Source organism: Dermacentor albipictus, chromosome 5 (assembly GCF_038994185.2).
Source record: "Dermacentor albipictus isolate Rhodes 1998 colony chromosome 5, USDA_Dalb.pri_finalv2, whole genome shotgun sequence".
Lineage (NCBI taxonomy): Eukaryota > Metazoa > Arthropoda > Arachnida > Ixodida > Ixodidae > Dermacentor > Dermacentor albipictus.
The window spans coordinates 167,495,420-167,515,723 of NC_091825.1; the positions used below are offsets into that span (position 1 = coordinate 167,495,420).

At 45.6% G+C, this 20,304-nt stretch overlaps 2 protein-coding genes across 9 annotated transcripts in view; one reads left to right on the forward strand and one right to left on the reverse strand.

Moving 5' to 3' along the window:
- Window positions 1–10,775, reverse strand: part of Nthl1 (Nth-like DNA glycosylase 1) — a 36,870-nt gene extending 26,095 nt beyond the window's left edge. For all 6 annotated transcript variants that reach the window (XR_010564993.2, XM_070539298.1, XM_065434600.2 and 3 more), the window contains exons 1-2: window positions 10,296–10,775; window positions 7,260–7,430 (exon numbers count right to left, since the gene is read on the reverse strand). Coding sequence is in view for 5 of the 6 variants with exons in the window: in XM_070539298.1 (XP_070395399.1) it covers window positions 7,260–7,430; window positions 10,296–10,775 (651 nt within the window). In the remaining variant the exon portion in view is untranslated. The remainder of the gene's footprint in view (window positions 1–7,259; window positions 7,431–10,295) is intronic.
- Window positions 10,661–20,304, forward strand: part of LOC135904033 (F-box only protein 9) — a 94,821-nt gene continuing 85,177 nt past the window's right edge. For 2 of the 3 annotated variants that reach the window (XM_065434609.2, XM_065434608.2), the window contains exon 1: window positions 10,661–10,800. The gene's annotated coding sequence lies outside the window, so the exon portion shown is untranslated. The remainder of the gene's footprint in view (window positions 10,801–20,304) is intronic. The other variant, XM_065434610.2, reaches the window with a different exon arrangement.

Consider the following 20,304-nt stretch of genomic DNA (forward strand, 5'->3'; position numbering starts at 1 on the left):
ATGGCATGCCATTACAAAAGAGCAGACTATGTCACTGCATGAGACCAATGAGATCTGCAAAAACCTGCAAGGTGGCTTCACACAAAATATTGCCATCCACCCAGTAGCACAATGCTGCCATAGAGGGCCACTAATTCAGTCTTCCTTTACTTTGCTTCAAGCTTCCTGTGTTCCAGCTTAACAATCAATCCAACTTCGCATTGTCATCTACAAGGATGGGCGCAGGTGGCAGGGTGACTGCGTTGGAAATATCGCAGTTCCAGGTTTGATCCCTGGACTATTACGAATTTTATATCGGCTCCAGGCAGATGTAGCCATTTTGAGAAGAGGATGGCTTCCTTTGCAGCTGCAGCTAAGTGGACAGCAATTTTTCCAGTGACAACACAACTACGATGGAGCACCACTCATTTATCTTACACTCTCACTGAAATTTTTGCAGACACCATGTGCACTTTGGACTCCTTCCATTTTCCCCTAGTAGTAAGAAAAGAAGATCATAGGTGGAAACTAGAAAGAAAGGTAGCAGCAGAAAGACGACTGGCAAGTTCAAAAGCAACATGCTAACTTTTACTAAAGTTACTGCAGTGAAGCTGGTAATGCAAGGTGTGGAGATATGTGGCAGTGTCTGCTTTGTGTCCCCAACATGTTCCCTCACCAGGCCCCACACAAAGTTGTAATCCAGGAAAATCCAGGGAGCATTCCCTTCAGAAGGCGGTTTACTGGAAGCAGAGATAAAAGCAAGCTTGAGCATTCACTTTTTGATGTGAACAATACACAGATGGTGACATATTGTGATAGAGCACAGGCACCGTCCATCCCAGACACGTCGCAGAGTACAGCAGCACAATATTGTTAGGTACTTATGGGGTAATCATGCTTTGTGTAGCTAGGTTTCACATGTTCTGCAGCTTTGAGCACCATGCACAACATAACTGAATTTTCCTAAAAAAACGTAAGAAAACCATGGTGCTTTCCTAGTATTTTGGATCCGACAGCATGGCATTTGGCATCAACATTGACGCAATACAATGGTAACTTTGTGAAAGTTCAACTTGATTTTTCATAAGAAACCTACAGCGAATTTGTAGTTTCAAGGTATTCAATATTTTAGGTGGCTATGCCAACGTGTGACCTGCATGTACAATATGGCATTTATTTGCGGTTACCTATGGCATGCAAGAGCTAACTTGCACAAGCTTGCTTTGGGACTGTGTCGTCAACCAATGCACTATGCAGTGGGCCTTGCCAAGAGCAGACCAGGAGAGCTAAATTCTGGTGACATTGCCTCCAACAGCTATGTCACATGCGCTCCTGTTAGAGCAGAAACAGTCAGTGGAAAGTGTAAGCCAGGCACTAAGCAGAAACAGCTCCGTGTAGCCCATAGTTCACCAGATGCAGTTCATTCGGAAGGGCCCACCGTAGCATATGAAGTGACAGCTGCATCAGCATGCAATCGCCGTGACTCCTTGAATTACAAGCATCGCTCTTCTGGTGGCTTCCTAGGCACAGATTGTCTAATGCATAGCACTTTTACAGCAATAATCCAATATGCAGTTTCTTTCCTTGCTGATCTCTTTTTCTGTGTCCCCTATGATAGTAGGTGGCACCACACTGCTAGGTGGCACATGCTGTTGTACTGTGTTCATGTCACCATCCTTCTGCACTGCTCTGCGTCCTTCACAATAACCCATTAGATCAAAAATTTTTACTTCATAATATTCCAGGCAACCTAGAAGCAATCTCGATAGTTCTCTTTCTATCTCACACTAGTGATCTAAGTCTACCACCACATTGCCATTTTGTGAGCACTGAAGCACCAAAATAAAACTGAAAAAGCTTCAAGAAATATTCCATGCCTGAAGCAGCATCTTGTGAACAGTGGCAAGCATAAAAGTAACAAAATTTCTTCTTTTTACATGAAGCTTTAGAAGACGGGTCCCTCGGCACATGTATATGAAACCAATGTGTGTAGTTATGCCAGGTGATACTACGATTATATTGAGCTTTTAAAGAGCTGTGATGATGTCTGGACTAGCTTGGGCGGAAAGTGAAGTGCCTTGATGACTGTTGTGTCATGCTTTCTGGCAGTCACACATATCGTGAAAGCAATTTTACTTGCAACACACTTGCATGAGAAATCTTTGCGAAATACACAAACACTTTCCCCACAGCACAGATCACGCAGAGAAATTGCTCTGAAACCTCGCAACGAGACACCTGCCATTTTGGTTAAGGGAAGACATGGCATGACACATTGGTCGCTGGCTTTTGTGAAGATAACTGAAAGCAAACAGCTGTTGCTTGCCACTTGGCCGAAATCGCAGGGATATTTTTCACCTCATGTGAATGGTTATAGGATATAAAAAAATAATCCCTTATCGAGTGACTTTTCTTTCCTGAAGCAAGATATTTCAAATGAACTTACAACAACCTATGTATGTGTGCCCAAATTATTTTTACATTAGTCGCTGCACTGGGGTAAAATTTGTGTGGTTGCTATTAAAAAGTGAAATCAGTGCTTAGTGCAAAGAAGTCCTTCATATCCATGTTCTGTCAAAGCGCATCCTATGACATGGAACTTGAACTACCACATCTTATGGCTCGTAAAGCAGCTGAGTATTGCAAAAATGGCACGTTCAATTTGTGCATTTGAATGGATGCAGCCATATTTGAGTTTGTTCGAGCAAACAGCCTCGCTGGAGAACTCCGTGTACAGAGCGTTGTTTTCTAAGAGAGAGATGTTCTTGTTGGACAGTAGCTGCACATCTATCACTTCAGCATCTTGCTCTGATCCAAACAAATGCTTCACAGGAAGATAGAAACTTGAAGCCATCAACAGTCTGCAAACAAGCGCACTTGTCTCAGTGAAGGCGACAGTTGTTTTCCTTGACAGCATGCCCTTAAATGCTACGCAACTCACCCTCCCTTTAGGGGTGAGGAGCACAAGTGCATGGGAGAGAGTAAGGTGAAGGATTAGTAGTGAAGGCAGTGCGTGACACAGCTTCTAAAAAAAAAAAGTGAGTGGGTAGGTGGGGGGTGATCCTCGAGATGTTTTCAATCCACTTAGCTGCGTTTGGGTGGATGTCTCATTTTCCCATTATTAATTCCCATAGCAGGACACTAGCCCCAATTTTCGCAAGGACAAATTCATATAAATACAGCTTTTTTCCTAAAACAGTGTAGGACTGGAATGCGCTACCCTACAGTTTTTTATTCAAATGATTTTGTCCGCAACTTAGAATGTCTGTATTATGACTGTAATTAGTGTTCTATGTCTTGCATTCTCTATCTTTGTTGTTTTCTTTCCTGTCCGATTGTTACTTGCTTGTTATAAATCTGTTAATTACTTGTATGCGACTCCTGCATAAACCACACAGTGGTCTGCAGTACTGATAAATAAATAAAATAAATATTTCATAACTTCTGGGAGGGTTGAGCATATTCATCGCCTCACATCGCATCGTGGAAGACGAATTAAACTTTGATTGAATTATGGGGCTGTACATGCCAAAACCACAATCGGATTATGAGGTACACCATAGTGGTGGACTCCGGATTAATTGTGGTGTTCTTTAACGTGACCCTAAATCTTAAGTGCACAAGCGTTTCTTATTTCTCCCCCACGGTTGGGCTCAAACCCACAACCTCGAGCAATGCCATAGCTGCAAAGCTCAGGCACAGAAGCGTTGATTTGACGTGTGGCCCCTTCCATAGTGCCACCTAGATCCTACTGTGTGCTCTCCTTCTGCAGGCCCTGCATGAGTTGACAAATTTGCATGGTGCTTACTTTTCAGAAATAGCATAAACATACTGTATCACACCTTGAACTTAAATTTGTCTTGTTTGCCCGTAGCTGCTGTCATATCTATAGTATCAGTGCTTCCTAGCCTCCTCACATCACTTTTTCCCTATTCGCCCTCTCCCCCTCCCCTCTGTATGGGAACTGCAAGCAAAGAGTCGCAAGCTGAGTATTCACTCCCTGCACAACTGTGTCGGTTCTACACATTCTCTGCCTATTCCCCCCTCTCCTATTCTATCTAGCATCCCTCTGGACTCGCACGTCACTAAAGGGCAAGTGCTGCAATTTCTGCAATGCTTTTGCGGGGGTGTCATGAAAGAGGCTAATGTGGTGATGCCCAGGGAGCTCCAGAGGGCATTGTAGAGGGCATTGTACACATTCAACGTGGTGCAAAGGTCCAAATGAGTTTCTCACATCGCCTTTCCTCTATGCCGTGCTTCTGTCATGTACACACATGCTCTGAACCAGCGCCCGACGCGGTGTGCCAGACAGCAGCAGCAGCAGTGGCAGCAGCAGTGGGAAAGTCTAAGGAAGAAGCAAAGAAAGCTTCACTTAAATATAGGCTGCTGCTGCTGATGATTGCAGTACATGATATGATTGCAGTGCCTCTTTTATCTTTAACATATTTGTTATACTGATTTCGTGTTTTCCACTGTTTTTCTGTGCTCCACAGCTTATCATAAGCTAGATAAGAATTCATTTTCTAATTATTTTTTCATGTTCTTGCTTTTGTATTTTCTTGTATGCTTAACATACCAGTATAGCGATGCATATTAAATGCCTATGTTAACTTGAACATATTTATTATGCTTTTCATGTCCCATTTTTTTTTCCTGTCACTGCTGACAGTGTTTTGTTTTGAGAAGCGATATGTCGTTGAGTAGCAAATGTCACTCCTGTTGTTGTAGGTTGGTAAGGTCTGGCAAGCAGTCGTCAAGACTTGCTTTCTTATCAACCCCAGCTATTTTTCTGTAAGAAAACTGAAGTAAAAGCTTTTGGTTGATTTATAGTAATGAAAGGAGAGAAAGTGGTTTAAAAAATGGCTCATAAAACTGGAAGAAAGAGGGGAGGTATACCATTAGCTGTGCTCGCTGTATGTTAGATTGCAAGAAGTTAAGCACTGTCATTTAAATTCTTGTTATTAGTATAACATGTAGATTCTAGAGCTCCTTTTGAAACATTAATGCCTGTTGGTTATAGCACATAAATGATGTTGGAGCTAGAGCAGGTAAAGCTGGACTTAATTTCATGCACATGTTCATTAGTGGTTTAACGCTATGTTGTTTCCAAGGTGTTTGCAGGTCTTAGACCTAGGATGGGAACAGCCTGTTTTGTTAGTGGTGAGTAAAGGGTTGACTTTCATGTGCCAATAACATGTCTTTATGTTTCCATCACATTATAGGGGACTAAGAAACTCATTGCTTGATATTATTGTGTAATATTTCTGTAGAACATTTATTTATTTAGCATACTTCCAAGGTCCGAGGGCATTACAGGAAGGAGTGGTAAATACTAATATTTACACAGTAAAATACAGAAAAAATATAGTTATAACAAGAAAAAAAAATATGATAGCAAAAGGCTTCATGAATGGCAGTCTTTAAGCTGTTGATGTCAGTGATACCAGTGATGGATGCAGGAAGGTGGTTCCATTCTTCGCTAGTCTTTGGAATGAAAGATTTGCTGTGGGTATTAGTTTGACACGATGGCACACCAGCTTTATGGTTACGGCATGAGCGCAATGACACGTCGACGGGAGCAGAAGAAAGAACGCCTTTTAGAATCAGATTATAATGATAGATTTTGTGGAATAACGAAAGGCGTGAGCACTTACGGCGCAAAGATAGTTCAGGTAAAGCAAGTGTTGCTTTCATTGATGATGCACTGGCATGCTGAGAGTAGTTTGATAGAATGAAACATGCTGTGCAATTCTGAATGGATTCAATCATTTCTGGAAGTGTAGTGTTTTTGGGGTCCCAGATAGCGCTCGCATAACCTAATTTAGGGTGAACAAAAGTTTTATATAGATCTACTTTTACTGATGAAGGTTCTCTGGAAAAATTGTCTTGGAAGTAGCCTAGCATGCGGTTTGCGTTGTTAGTACCATAGTTAACATGTATGTGCCAATAAAGATTAGAACTGATGTGGATGCCAAGGTACATGCGGTTTGCGTTGTTAGTACCATAGTTAACATGTATGTGCCAAGAAAGATTAGAACTGATGTGGATGCCAAGGTACTTGTATGAAGTCACAGGATCTAGCAAGACGCCGTCAAGATCATTTATGTTTGGAAATGCTGCTGCTTGGATAGTCTTTTAGGATGGGCTAGTAAAATCCAAGGGCTCCTTTTACTCTATTCTAGCACTGATGGAGTGCAAAAAGGAATACCATTGGAATAGAATAATTCCGTTATCCTGGCCATATTATAATGAATGCCGCCCTCCTTACCAATATAGGCGCATCCTCGTAGGGTTGATTTAGAGTTAATTGTGAATCATTTCTTTCAGCTAGTACTACTGTAAAGTTATTTTTAATGATGAATGTAATCGTCGCTACAGATGCTGCTTCTACATTTTGTCCATCCGATAAAGATTCCTTACTCGGTAGTGTTGCATATGATGACTAGAGTAACCATATAGTAGTAGTATAATGACAACTATAGAATAATAGTATAGCATATTGACAGGTGCACTTGCCTATCTTTATCGGGCGACCATGTTTCGCCGCTTCACAATTGTTATCGCACAGCGCGGAACGCGCCTGCATGTATCGGAAGTTTCTGGAATGTTATTGATGCTTCTATCCGCTGTCTGTTGTTGCCGACTGCTTAACAATTGTTATCGCACAGCGCGGAACGCGCCTGCATGTATCGGAAGTTTCTGGAATGTTATTGATGCTTCTATCCGCTGTCTGTTGTTGCCGAACTTTGTGTTATCTGATTTCATCGTGTGACGCGAATGGTGTAGAACTTTGTGGAAGACACGCGGGTCCCAGCGATTAGTCTAGAACATTCAACGACCGCTGTATAAAAGCCGACGCGCTTGACCTGCTGATCAGATTTTCGACGATCGCCGAGTGTGTTCGCCGCTGTCGTTGTATTTTTTAGTGTGGCCTGCTTTTGAGGGCACAAGTTCACCCAATAATATGCTAGTTTCTATAATCACAGTTTTGCTACCTTCTTCACCATCACTACTACATGACAATATATGCTCTAGCTTCACCCTAGGGGAAGAGTGAGCTGTGTACATAAACTTTACCACGAGGACAGTTGCTGCCCTGTTTCGTTGTCGAAACATAGTCTCCAGCCCTAGTCTTCCCTTGTTCAAATGGTGTCGATCTGTTCTAGTTTTGGAGCTCAAACAGTACGTCACAAAATATTCGGCAACCAGCTAGAAGAGGTTTAATTTCAAATGTCGAGGCCTGCAACAAAGTAATACACATATGCCATGGCAGTGCTCACCTTGTAGAAGCTAACAGGGTAGATGAGTTGTTCAATATGCTTTTCGTTGGCTGCTGCCATACTTTCCGGAGTCAGGGAAAACTCACGGAGGCGTCCCACTGCTGCATGTGTCACTTCATCTTTTGTCTGGCTCGACAACATCAGTGAAACCAAAAGCTGGTAACGAACAAGCTGCAATGTGAAATGTTTCATGAATTCTGTGACTCCCCAGATGCATTTTAATCATTGTCACAAAGTGTCACACATGCTCAAGTGTAGTCCACATACCGAATGTTACATAAATAGAAGCACATATACACAGCTTCATGCTAAACTGCTCGCTCACCCACACTCATATTTCACACACGGGTGGTATTTTGGTAGTGCATCAGAGTGCATTACTTGCCTGTTTTGTCCAGAATAAATTATTGTAAGTACAAGTAGTCTGTAGCAACGCCAGACAAAAAAAAAAAATTCCACTGCAATGTAACAGTTGCATCATCTGTCATTGTTAAGCAAAATCGCAAGAAGACACGTTATGCACTACATTTCACAATTATAGCGACAAGTACCACCACCATTGTGTTTCTGAAAAATATAAATTTTTGTCTGATGTTGTGATTGATCACACACAGTTGAATGCTTTGGACTAAGCCAGGCAGGTAATGCACCCCACCGTGGTTACGAGCAGAAAACAGCACCAATCGACAGGACAAAGAGAAGGACACAAACCACAGTGCTGACTAACAACCAAGTGTCTTTATTCTTTCAGTCAGCATATATATAATCTACCACTATAACGAAGAACAAAAAAGGAACAAAAATTCAGCATGCGGAGGGGCAATAAATTATAATCAATGAGATATGAAAGCTATCTCCTTTGGAAGGAAGGATGCCGTGAAATGGACGAGAAGGCTTACACATGCGTTGCCGCTATTATGGATGTGAAAGGTTTCAGAAATGAGACGTATGCGGTCATCGTGGTATTCTCTTCGTCCTGTTGCCGAGCGCTGTTTTCTGCTCGTAATCATGAGCCAACCAGCCCAAATGCGTACCCTTCCAACATGGTATTACACTGCGTGCAATGCTAAAATGCCAGCTATTTAGTGGGAAGAATCATGAGCACTACCAAGCACTCGTATATGTGTGTCATTCAGTACAAGCAGCTGCTTAGGCTTGAGGAAGGAAGGCATGTGTACTAGTTTCATTTTAGTTTTATAAACATCGAACTGTAGACAGCAACAAGTCAGGAATGCAAGGGAAGGTGAGTTGAAAAGAGGGGACTTGAGGGACAAGTGGAAGCACAAGTAGGAGAAAGACAATAGTGCACACACACGCATGCACTATGGTGACTTTTGCTGCATAGTTGCAGGGAAAAGAAAGTGTGAAAAAGAAAAGGGGTATTTAGTTTTGTGTTGCTAATTACAGCCAGCTAGGGGTATTAAAGGGCCTGTCTACTACTAAGAACACGCCTTTGGATTGTGGTGGAAATGAGAAGATTTTGTGTCATATTGATGGAAACGAGCTTGCTTGTACCCCATAAACAGAAATATATTTAACATCTTTTTTTTTCTCTGAAAGTTGTGCAAGAATTACGTTCAACAGTGAAACAGTGCAATCAATCCGTATACCCTTACGCAAACAAAAAAGCCATGCAGGTAGAGTTATTTTGCTTGTATGTACACAATATTACACTGCCTGAAATTATACTTTATAACTTCAGGTGTAGCACAAACGGGCAGGAGAAGCAAAACCACAGGAGAAGCAAAAGCAAAAGGCAGGAAGAAAAAAAAAGCCACGACTCTCCACCAGTGAGGAGTGACACCTCCACAAGCTAAGGTTGAATAAAGTGTTTTTTTTTTTTTTTTTCGTCTCTCATGCTCATCTTTGAGTAGTTACTCGAACCGACACCCCATGAAACAGTGCAAGACTTGAGACTTGCTGTGCCTAATATTATTGCACCTGCCATTACCTCACTGCTTGGCATTATGGGTGATAACTGCAACTTTTTATACTGTGATGTGGAAATGCAACCTCCATGCACATACACTATGCTCCCTTGGGAAAGTGTGTCAGGCTAATCAATGGGTGCAAGTTGAAATTAAAATGAAGTGCAAAGGCTTTGTTTACAATCAGGCTACACAAAGATATATCACCAAGAAATATTCTGTAAAATATTGGTTTGATGAAGTGCTTTTCAAGGAAGGGAATTTTTAATGATGCCATGAAGATGTTAGCTAGCATAATCAAGAGCCTTGGTTCATCATATATATATATATATATATATATATATGAGAGAGAGCTAGGTTTTTTTTTTCTTTTTTTCATTTCCATTTAGGCAGCCAGACAGTTCCAACTATAAATGAAAGGCAAGTTTCTCACGACAGCTCTTTTCTGAATTTATGGTAAGCACCAAACAATGGTTTGGCTTTTGTAAGCAGATATATCATCCATGTTTTCACTGAGGCTCTAGCAACACTAAAAATGCACGGGCATTACAAAAGCAAGCACTACATTCAGATGCAACAGGTCATATTGTTTCTGGTATACCATATATATATATATAGTACATGAGAAGACAGCCAGGCAAATGTTGCACTCCTCCTGTCCATGTCTCCTTGTGTACTCTCAGCTCACAGTATCTGTGTTGCAATAAATGTTTTAAGTGCAGGAGGTAAGGGTGGCTATGACAGCTACATGCGCTCTGTGGCAAGTAGGTGGATATTTCAGTATCAGGTGTAACACAACATTATACGAGTGTTGCGAGACACCTCACGAAGTAACGTGATTCGGCCCACTATTATCGCTCTTTAAAAAGTAAAATAAATTGGAGTCAAAGTAACTATAAAGTGCAATTCTGACATGTCCGCTGTTCCCGATTCACTCAGAGGCTTTACAGCATACTCAAAATGATTCGATATTACTACTGTCAATTGCGGCACCAGCATGGTTATGTGTGTGCGTGTGTACCTAAAAAAATAACTAAAGAAATACTACAGCAAAAGCAGCCTGGCATCAGCGACATATATATCTATGCAGTGTTCAAGCGCATCTCACCTTTTGTGGAACTGACTGGTCGACACACTTATCGCAGCCCATGGTGTCGACAGGGGCTTCGATTGCCTGGCGCATTTTGCGCACATTTGCCAAGACCTCCTCCCAATTTTTAGGCACCCAAGGAAAGTAAGGGGATGTTTTGTCCGTTTCATGACGTGGACCATGCGAATATTCAATTTTAAACGGCGCTGAACCAGCTCTTTTAGACGTTTTTGAAGATGTGGGTTCCTGCTGCGCGTCAAAGGCGGCAGCTGCTGGTGTCACATTTGTAACAGGCAACTGTCTTTCAGCGGGATTCTCAGCTTCCGTTCGCTTCAGCTCGGGTTTTCTCTTGGCCGCGACTCGAGGTTCAGTCGGCCTCGCATTGGCAGATTTGGGCTCGGCACGAGTAGCGCATCTACTGCTCGAGTCTGGGGAGTTCTTTGCGTCCACGACGTCTTCCTTCAAACACCGTGCTGAGCGCAACCGTGCCTTCATCATGACAACAAAGTAAATCTGAAAACTGGTAAGTTTTGTCTCAAACTTTCCTCCACTACGTCGTCTGCGCGCTACGTGAGCTGTCACGTTTGCCAGAACGTTTCGCAGAAATCCTTCCAGCTTTCAGCCCTGACGCTCCTCACGCTTTCCAGTAAGTTGACACATATGAGTGACATACGAGAAAAGCGCATTGAGACTTCAACAATCCATAACGGAGAAGCGAAACACGCGCGTCCTCGCAGAATCAGAATAAAGTCATAGTGGTCATAAAAGAACCAACTTTGCAGAGTTTCGAAATAAATACCCTAGAGGGAAATGTGGCGCTAGTGTCTAGGGAGGCTCACGCTCTCATGAGCGTTGCAACGGGCGAACCAGCGCTATGGGCTTCTTCGATTTTCCACTTCTGGCTACCCGCGGGCTGCCAGAGCCAGCCAGAGCGTCTTCGTTTTTCTCGGGTTGCTCCGCCCACCGCGTTACGCACTTCCGCCGCGCGTTCGTTTTGCTCGCGCTGGACGGTTCTGGCTACCCGCGGGCTGCCAGAACCTGCCAGGACGATTTTGGTCTGGCTGCTCTCTGGAAGTTCTCTGGCTAGCAGACGACTAAAAGAGGCGATGGGCGCTCGCCGCCATCTTTACGGGGACTTCACGGATTTCAACGCGGGCGCTTGAGGACTTCAATTTATCTCGCTCAGCCAACTGTATACGGTCATCTCCGGATTTCCTTACTTCTAGCGTTATCTTTTTAGGTTCTAACGCTCCGTTCCGCATCGCGAAGCGGTGTGATACGAGCCGTGGTGAACCGTTTGAAGCTTTTATGTGTGTGTGTCCCCTGATTACTTCTTCGCGGTGGTAAACAGCGCGCCGCGCTCTCATGCGTGCATGTTATCTGCATCGTGTTCCACGCAAGTTGTAGACGCTCATTCACACATTGCGGTACATCTTGGTTTCGTCTTTCTCTGGTGGCGTTCCTTTTCACATATTTAGCGTATGTATATCTCTCCTTTCTCTGCAGTTTACGAAGGCTTTGCAGTTAGCCCGTGTTCGCTCCGTCTCTCCGTCGTATGCTTAGGTGGCAGCTCGAAACCGATATGTGTTCGAACTGCAGGCCGTTGATCTAAGAATACACTGATTGCACTGGGTACATTTAGACACACGTACATTGGCTTATTGCTCTCATGATTGCGACCAATGTTGTTTTTCGTGTGAAACGTTTCGCTGGTCACAGGCGACGTGCATTTTCACGCGCCAGCCGCGTCCAGCTCCTTAAATGAGAAGCACCATCAGCCACAACAAACTTTCTGAAATCGAAGCTAAAGCAGGTCGGCGCGAAATTTTATGCGTATGAGACGTACCCGATAACCTGCTTTCTCATGTCTTGTGATGATACAGCGCCAACTCATCAATGTCGCCGGTGGGCGACGTGATCGCTGCGAACAGGGATCTTCCAGCTATCGCTTTCGAGTATACAATCACAATTTCGCGTCTTGTCATCTGCCGCGTCGGAGGCCATCTGTTGCGCTGCGCAAGGCGAGGTTGGCCCAGTACGCGTCCTGCGACGAGTCGCGCGAAATCGCGCGAAAGCGATCGTATTCCAGAATGCAACTATACATTTTCAAGGTGGCAACGCATAAATGGGCCGACTACGCCGAGCGCGCGTCGGCCTCGACGGGCGCTGCCATGCTGGTAGCATGTTTACATTTGGCCAGCTGTACCGGCGTTCGATTTTGCAAACTTCGGGCAGGTTCGGGTTGTCTTGGGATCCCAGCCCACGTGACTTCCTGTCAGAACCGGAACTAGCTGGCTGCCGTCTGGCTACCAGCGGGCTGCCAGAACTGCGAAAATCGAAGAGGCCCATATGCCAGCGCTGGTAGAGTGTAGCGCTGGATAGGCGGCGCGTCGAAAAGAGTAGATGGATGGATGGATGGATGGATGATAGGAGCGACCCCTTTGAAACGGGGCGATGGCAGTTGCCACCATGCTCAGATTTTTATTTTGCCTTTTATTTTTATCTGTGTTGTGTGTTATTGAATTTATTGATTTTCTTTAAATACGTCTTCCTACCCTTTTAACTTTATGTCACCTCTCTGCTTTTGAGTCACCAATCCTCCAATCGCCTTTTGCTAATTTCCACCGCACATTTATTTACATGACTATCATTATCTCTGAACCCTAGGGCCTCAGGAAGGGTGACTGTGGCCGCATCGACATCGGGATTGATACCATCACACACGGAGGAAGGAAACTAAGGAGAGGCCCTGACGTCACTCTTTGTGAAGCAAAAGTGAAGCCGGAAGTTGGCGTTGCTCATGGCGATGCTCCGCCTTTTGTGCCACCCTCCTCTCTTGTTTACATCTTTCGCGAAACCACGCCGCGCTGCGCGTGGTTTCGCGCGCGGAGCGCGCTCGCTCGCGCAACATCCGGCAGAGCACAGTGCAGGAAACACAGCGCAACAAGACACGGTGACTAACGCAAACCCGCCCACACAGCGCCTTTGCCACGGCACGAAACCTACCAGAGCAACACATGTGAGCGCTCAAAAAATCAGAACAACGCCGCCATTGTGGCCCAAAAGGCGTGGCCATGCAGCAAAAAAAATAAAAAAGCAGCAAAAAAAGGAGAACCTATACGTCATTTCCGCCACACTTTTCTTCTAGCGCGCGGAGGGGGTAGGGCCTCTCCTTAGTTTCCTTCCTCCGTGCCATCACATTTTAGTATGAGGTGTTCCATTGTTTCTACATATTTACCACACACATGTGTCTTATTCTTCGTTAAATTTCTTTTTATAGCTCCACGTTCCTGACGTCACTCTTTGTGAAGCAAAAGTGAAGCCGGAAGTTGGCGTTGCTCATGGCGATGCTCCGCCTTTTGTGCCACCCTCCTCTCTTGTTTACATCTTTCGCGAAACCACGCCGCGCTGCGCGTGCTTTCGCGCGCGGAGCGCGCTCGCTCGCGCAACATCCGGCAGCGCACAGTGCAGGTAACACAGCGCAACAAGACACGGTGACTAACGCAAACCCGCCCACACAGCGCCTTTGCCACGGCACGAAACCTACCAGAGCAACACATGTGAGCGCTCAAAAAATCAGAACAACGCCGCCATTGTGGCCCAAAAGGCGTGGCCATGCAGCAAAAAAAAAGCAGCAAAAAAATGAGAACCTACTACTATCATTTCCGCCACACTTTTCTCCTAGCGCGCGGAGGGGGTAGGGCCTCTCCTTAGTTTCCTCCGTGGTTTCCTTCCTCCGTGTGCGTACCAATCGGGTACCGATTTCGCTTGAAGACGGAAGTGACGCGTGCTATTTCCGCCCGAATCCGCGCCTCGGCAGCGGAGCAAGTGAGAGAGATCCGGCGCGGAGCGAGTTGATCCGAAACGACCAGTGGAACGCACGAACCGCTCCAGATCGACCAGTGAAATTCGGATCCGTTGCCGTGGAGCAAGAAATCCTGCTCCGAATAGACCAGTGAAAAACGCCACATCCTGATCTAGCTTCAAAGAGTAGGGCACTGCCTCTTGAGTTATCATAAAACGCTTAATTCCTGATCTGCTGTTTCCAGTATCGATATAGTTCTACACTATGCTTCTTTTCCATTGAATTTATCCTATTTTTACCTTCCGCATTTTAACCTGTCGTTTAATGCTCTGTCCTTTTTCGTCCTCGTGTCTGGCATACTTACTGGTTAGCTTCCTAGTTTTTTTCCGCCATTGTGAGTCAACGCTCTTTCTGTATAGGTATTTAAACACCTTAGCTGCCCACCTGTTATCATCCAATTTCCTCAGACGTTTTTCGTATAGGATTTTACTCTGAGCTTCCCGTGCTTCGAATGATGCCCAGCCCATATCTCCCTGTACTGCTTCGTTTGTGGTTTTCCCGTGGGCACCTAGTGCTAACCTTCCCACAGCTCTCTGATTTAACTTCTAGTCTCGACTGAACCTCTGCCCTTAAGGACCGCATTCCCGAAAGTAAGCCCCGGCGCCATTACTCCCTTCCAAATGCCTCTCAGTACCTCATACCTGTTGTAACCCCACTTATGTTTCATTATCCCGGCATCTCTTCGCCCTTTTGCTATTAGAGACTGTTCGTGCTTTTCCGTGTACATCTGCCCTTTGTTTATCCATACCCCGAGATACTTGTATTCGGCCACTCGGGGTATTTCGTGGCCTTGTATTGTAAGCTCGATCCTGATCAGTTGTATCGTTGAAAAACATCCCACCGGACTTAGCTGCACTAAAACTGAAACCTAAACTGTCTCCTTCGTCCCCACAGTAATTAACCAGAGTTTGCAAATCTTCCTGGCTATCTGCTAACAGTACAATATCGTCCGCATACATTAAACCCGGTAGTCGTTGCTCAACAACCTTTTCGCCTAATCTGTACGACAGATTATACCCTAGATTGCTTCGTTGTAACCTTCTTTCCATGCTTATCATATAAAGCATGAACAGCAGCGGTGATAGAGGACAACCTTGTCTTAATCCTTTGTGAACCTCGACAGTTGTACTCTTGATTCCTTCCCATGTTATTTCAACATTATTTTCTCGATATAGTTCCTGTAGAAAATCAATTACCTCATTACCGATACCTTCAGCTTTAAATATGTTCCACAGGAGTTCCCTGTTCACATTGTCGTATGCACCACTTATGTCCAGGAAGGCTAAATACGGAGGTCTATTTTCCGCCTTAGCTATTTCTATGCACTGGGTAAGCACGAACAGGCTATCATCTAAGCGCCTACCACTTCTGAACCCGTTCTGAAGTTCTCCAAGTATTCTATTACTTTCTACCCATGACTGCATTTTTAATTTCACCGCCTGCATTGCCAGCCTATATATAACTGATGTTATCGTAATTGGTCGGAAAAATGTTATGTTCTTCTTATCACCTTTCCCTTTATAAATCAAATTCATTTTACTCTGTTTCCAGCTGTGCGGAATTTGCTTATTTGTTATGACTGCCTCCAATGCTTTTATCAGCGTTTCCTTGCTTCTTGGGCCAAGTTCATTAATTAACTTGATTGGAATTTCGTCTATCCCCGCGGAGGTGCATTTTGGAACATTTGCTTCCGCCTTTTACCAGTTAAGATTGGTCAATTCTAAGCTGTTTTCTATTATGCTATTCTGTGTTGCTCCCTCACTTGGGGCGATTACCCTATCGTCTTTCGTAAATGACTCTGCTATAACTGAACCAATGTAGTTCACAGCGTCATCTCCCTCTAAACAATTTCCTTCGGCATCGTGAATCTGTTCCTCTTTTCTGTGATTAGCTTTACCCAACCAGCTTATATGGTTCCAGAATTTTCTTGACCCCCCTTTAGTTGCATCGCGAACTTCAGCCAGCCAGCGATCAGAGGACTGCTTTATTTTAGCCTGGACGAGGACCTGCACTTGTTGTTTCTTTTGTCGATAATATTCCCGTTTTTGGCCTATTTCCTCTTCAGATAACTGCGCCCTCTTTGCTTCTCTGTGTTCCCGAGATGCCCACCGTCGTTGTTCGATGGCCTCTCTAATTTCTTTATTCAACCAACTTCGTGGCTTCCCCTTTCCTCTACAGCGGTTTACTCCTTTTACCTCTTTTATTTTTGTACTAATGAGTAGTTCTGATTATAATCCCACCTTTCCATGGGATGTTTCTTTATTGCTTCCTCTGTGCCAGCCGCTATTTGCGCTATTTGCGCGTCATTTAATTTTGCGTACTCTTTTTGGCCTCCCTGCATTTCTCTTTTGAGTAGGGCTCCCAACTGTAGACTAATACGCTGTAGGGGTTGAGGACGGACTTCGGGATGAAAAACAAACTTGGGAGGGTTTATTTTACATTATATACAGAGAGGTGAGAGTCAAGTAACAGTCGTACAGTCATTACGGGCCGGCAGCAACTCGGACGCTGCGGCCCGCGGCAAGAAGTTCGAGAGAGGTCAATCAGGGAACGCTCTGGTCTCTCTGGAATGCTTCTTTTAAACCCTTCGAGGACTGGAAGTCGCGTCATGTTCGGCCAATGGGAGAGTCCGCTCAGATGAAGCCATTTTCGGCCAATGGTTGGCGCCCGTGTCGCGGTGTCACACCCGACAGCTCTCTGCGGTCTTGCCTTGCAGACTTGCAATTGCGTTTTTCAAAGGCGGAGAATGGGGACGCTGGGCGCCATTGTCCGAGGGCTCACCTACTCCCGGCGGTACGGCCCCGCTGTGGTAGCAAATGCCTTCTTCAAAGGCGAAGAAGGGGGACGATTGGGCTCCATTGTCCGAGGGCCCCTTCTACTCCCGGCGGCACGGCTCCACCGGCGGCGTACCAACTTGTTGGCTCGAGCGCTCCTCTGGAATGTGCTGCGATTCGATGTGGTCTGGGGAACTCGAAGTTGGCACAGGAAACAGCCCCATATCTAACAGCTCGTCCTCGCCCCGGTTGTTCTGAATGGCCGGTGAACTCAATTCGCTGGCCATGAGGAACGCTGAAAGAAGCTGCAGGGTACTGGGGTCGAGCCTCGTTTGACAACCTTCGAGATCCTGGGCCCTGGAGAACATACGTCAAACAAACAAAACAACAGAGCGCTGCACCACGTGTAAGCGCAGGCTCTTCACTCCTGACCCGCCAGGCTATTACTGAGTCAAAATGAACCCTGATCTTTTATTTCCCCAATTTTGACAAAATAGTTCCAACCACCCTTCCAAACAGCTATCCATTTCTCCTCGAATGCCGACAAGACCAGAGTACTATTGTTGTTGCAAAACAAAGGGTCGTTGACGTTGCAAACGACAAATGAAAACAGCCGAACATAACTTAAGTGGCCTAACTACACGAACAGCATGTTTCCAATCTAACGCAGTGGCGTACTTATCGCACGTATTGGTGCCACTGAACAATCTGGTCAACCTCACTAGTACGTAATCACAAGCGCACTAGCCTTGTGGTCATTAAACAGAACGCGTACTTGCGTTGTAGGCAAACTTTTCATTTACGCTTACTCACGTTTCTTCCCTGAAAGTCCTACAGGACACGTGACTTAAACGAACACTTAAACGTGCGGGACTTACACACTCCGCAGAACTCTTAAAATAATGCGTCTTTTAATAACTCGTTCCACGCATACTTATAAGAGAAGTCAGAATACGGCTTCCGTCAACACACACGAGCAACCCAGTCATAAATCTGCTTCCTTCCGCCGTCCACACAGGACACGCGCTAAAGGAACTAAGAACGCTTCTCGGTGCAAGCCATGCACTCGCTGAAAACCTACGCGGTTAACCTTAGAAAATAAAAAAAACGCTTGTATAAAAAAAGAAGGTTAACTAAAACACACGCGCTTTACCATAGGCCTTTTGACGATAACCTTGACCTTCAGGTTACTCACACACACAAAAAAAGCCTATCTACTTATTAATGAACATCTCGCGAGACTACAGGTTTACTTAAAACGCATCTTTCAAATCTCTCAGCTTCTCAAACGAAAACACAAACAAAGCTCAAACCTTACACATTGAAAGAAATCCTAGTCTCGATTCGCGAAAACTTTCCGATGCTCAAAATAAAAAAACAACACTTCATTTCTACGGAAGCGCTCTTGGCCTCCCTTTCCAAACGCTTATGTCGCACTCATACTTTGAGTCGGACTCGAGGTGGTCGCGGTTTGAAAGCTACTCTGGCTGCCGAGGAACTACAAAAGGGCTGACTCACTATCGGCTCCCCCAAGACGTTACGGTCTCCTGCCAATTTGCGTCCTGGCGCCCCGCTTTCCTCACAAACTCGATTGACCGCGTCGCTATACCCCACCTGGTCTCGTCCTGCCACCTTGCGCTTCTTCGAACTGCACGCTGAGCTTTGAAAAGAACTACGGAACGACGAGGAGTTTAACTGTCCCGTGCCCTTTGTCCGCGTCCGTGCAGAACATGCTTCGCGGTCCCCCTTTGACCGGTGGCTCGAACCTGTTTGATGCGTCAACATCGTCCGTGACGACCGCACCTTTTTCCTCGCGCCCTGCCCATTTGGGTTTCTCGCCATCTTTGGCGCACTACATTAGTTACCGACTTTCGGTCTTTACCGCGCTTCTTTTTACGGCGCTTTTTCTTTGCACTCGCTTTCATGTCGCCTTCTCGTGCCTCTTGCTGGCCGGTACACATTTCGTCGGCCCGGATCGGTCTCTTACCCGCACAGTCCGAGTGATTCTCACTTAAACACTCTCTCTGCCTCGACTGGCGGACAGCCCAACCGACTCTTGAACAATGCAGCAGGCTTTACTCGAGTAAGACAACTCGCACTCTTGCGAACTGCCCTCTACTGCACTGCCCAGCTCATGCTGTGCATCGGCACACAGCCCGTCGGTATCGATCGCTGTCTCACGCGCACAGTCCGAGTGATTAACAACTGAATCATCCCTATCTAGGCTATCTAGACTGGCGGAGAGCCGCACCGATCCCTGAACAATGCAGTTGTTCTCTCGTGAACTACGGAGCTCGCCATCCCGAGAACTACTCTCAACTGCATCGTCCAGTTCGCACCTCACTTCTGCACGCAGATCTGACCTGACATGGGTGCTCGTGTCTATCCGGGCAGCAGTACCCTTTTCTTCGCTAGCAACCTCGCTAACATTACAAGCGACGCACACGCGCGGTAACTGTGCCAATTTGTTCGCAGCTGGCCTACCTGTCTCTACAGTCATCTGTTGGCACAGCACCTCGTCGCTCTCCTTGCGGCCTTTAACGGCCTCTGTTGCCACTAAGGCATCGTTAGCGGCTAGCCTTTTCCCTTCACGTTTGAATCTGCAGCCAATCTCACAGGCACTACTCTTCTCGTCGGCTTTTGGCGAAAATCCGCTCGATGCTGCTTCATTCTTTCGCTCTGTACTACCTACAGAATTCTCAGACAGCCATTGTCTCTGTGCCATTAACTGATCACAATACTGTATCTCTTTGATCAGTGCTGCCTTCTCTCTCTCATACTTTTATTCACGCTTACGTTCCTCCTCGCGTTCGCGTTCATTCTCACGTTCGTGACGCTCACACCTAAGAGTAAGTTCTTGAAGCTCATGCTTCCGTTCATTCTCACGTTCTTCACGCTTACGCTCACTCTCACGTTCACGACGCTCACGCTCCCGTGGCTCCTGTATCACCTCCCAAGCAAGCTCAATGCTTTTGTCATCATTACCACTATCGTTAATCGCCTTTATGATAGCTGGCGTTTTCATCCGTTCGTCCGCCTCAACTCCCAACTCGTCGCACACCAACAACAAGTCTAACCTCGTCAACCTTCTAAGATCCATGGCAGCTGCCCCGACAGGTGGTTAGAACTGTTTTCCTTAATTAATTTGTGCAAACACACAATGCATCAAACTCCCGATTCCCAGAACTATCAAAATGAACACACAACATCTGAGTCTGGCGAATCAAAAGGAAAAAAACCACGCGCTCACTTACGGTTGCAACACCCTGCCATCCGGTTCATTTGTCCGCTGTTCCCGGTTCCTCCGGACTCCCTGGGTCGAAGGCTCGCTCTTCTTCGCTACTCCCAGTTTCGTCGGACCTCTTTCGACGAAGGCTCTCTCTTCTTC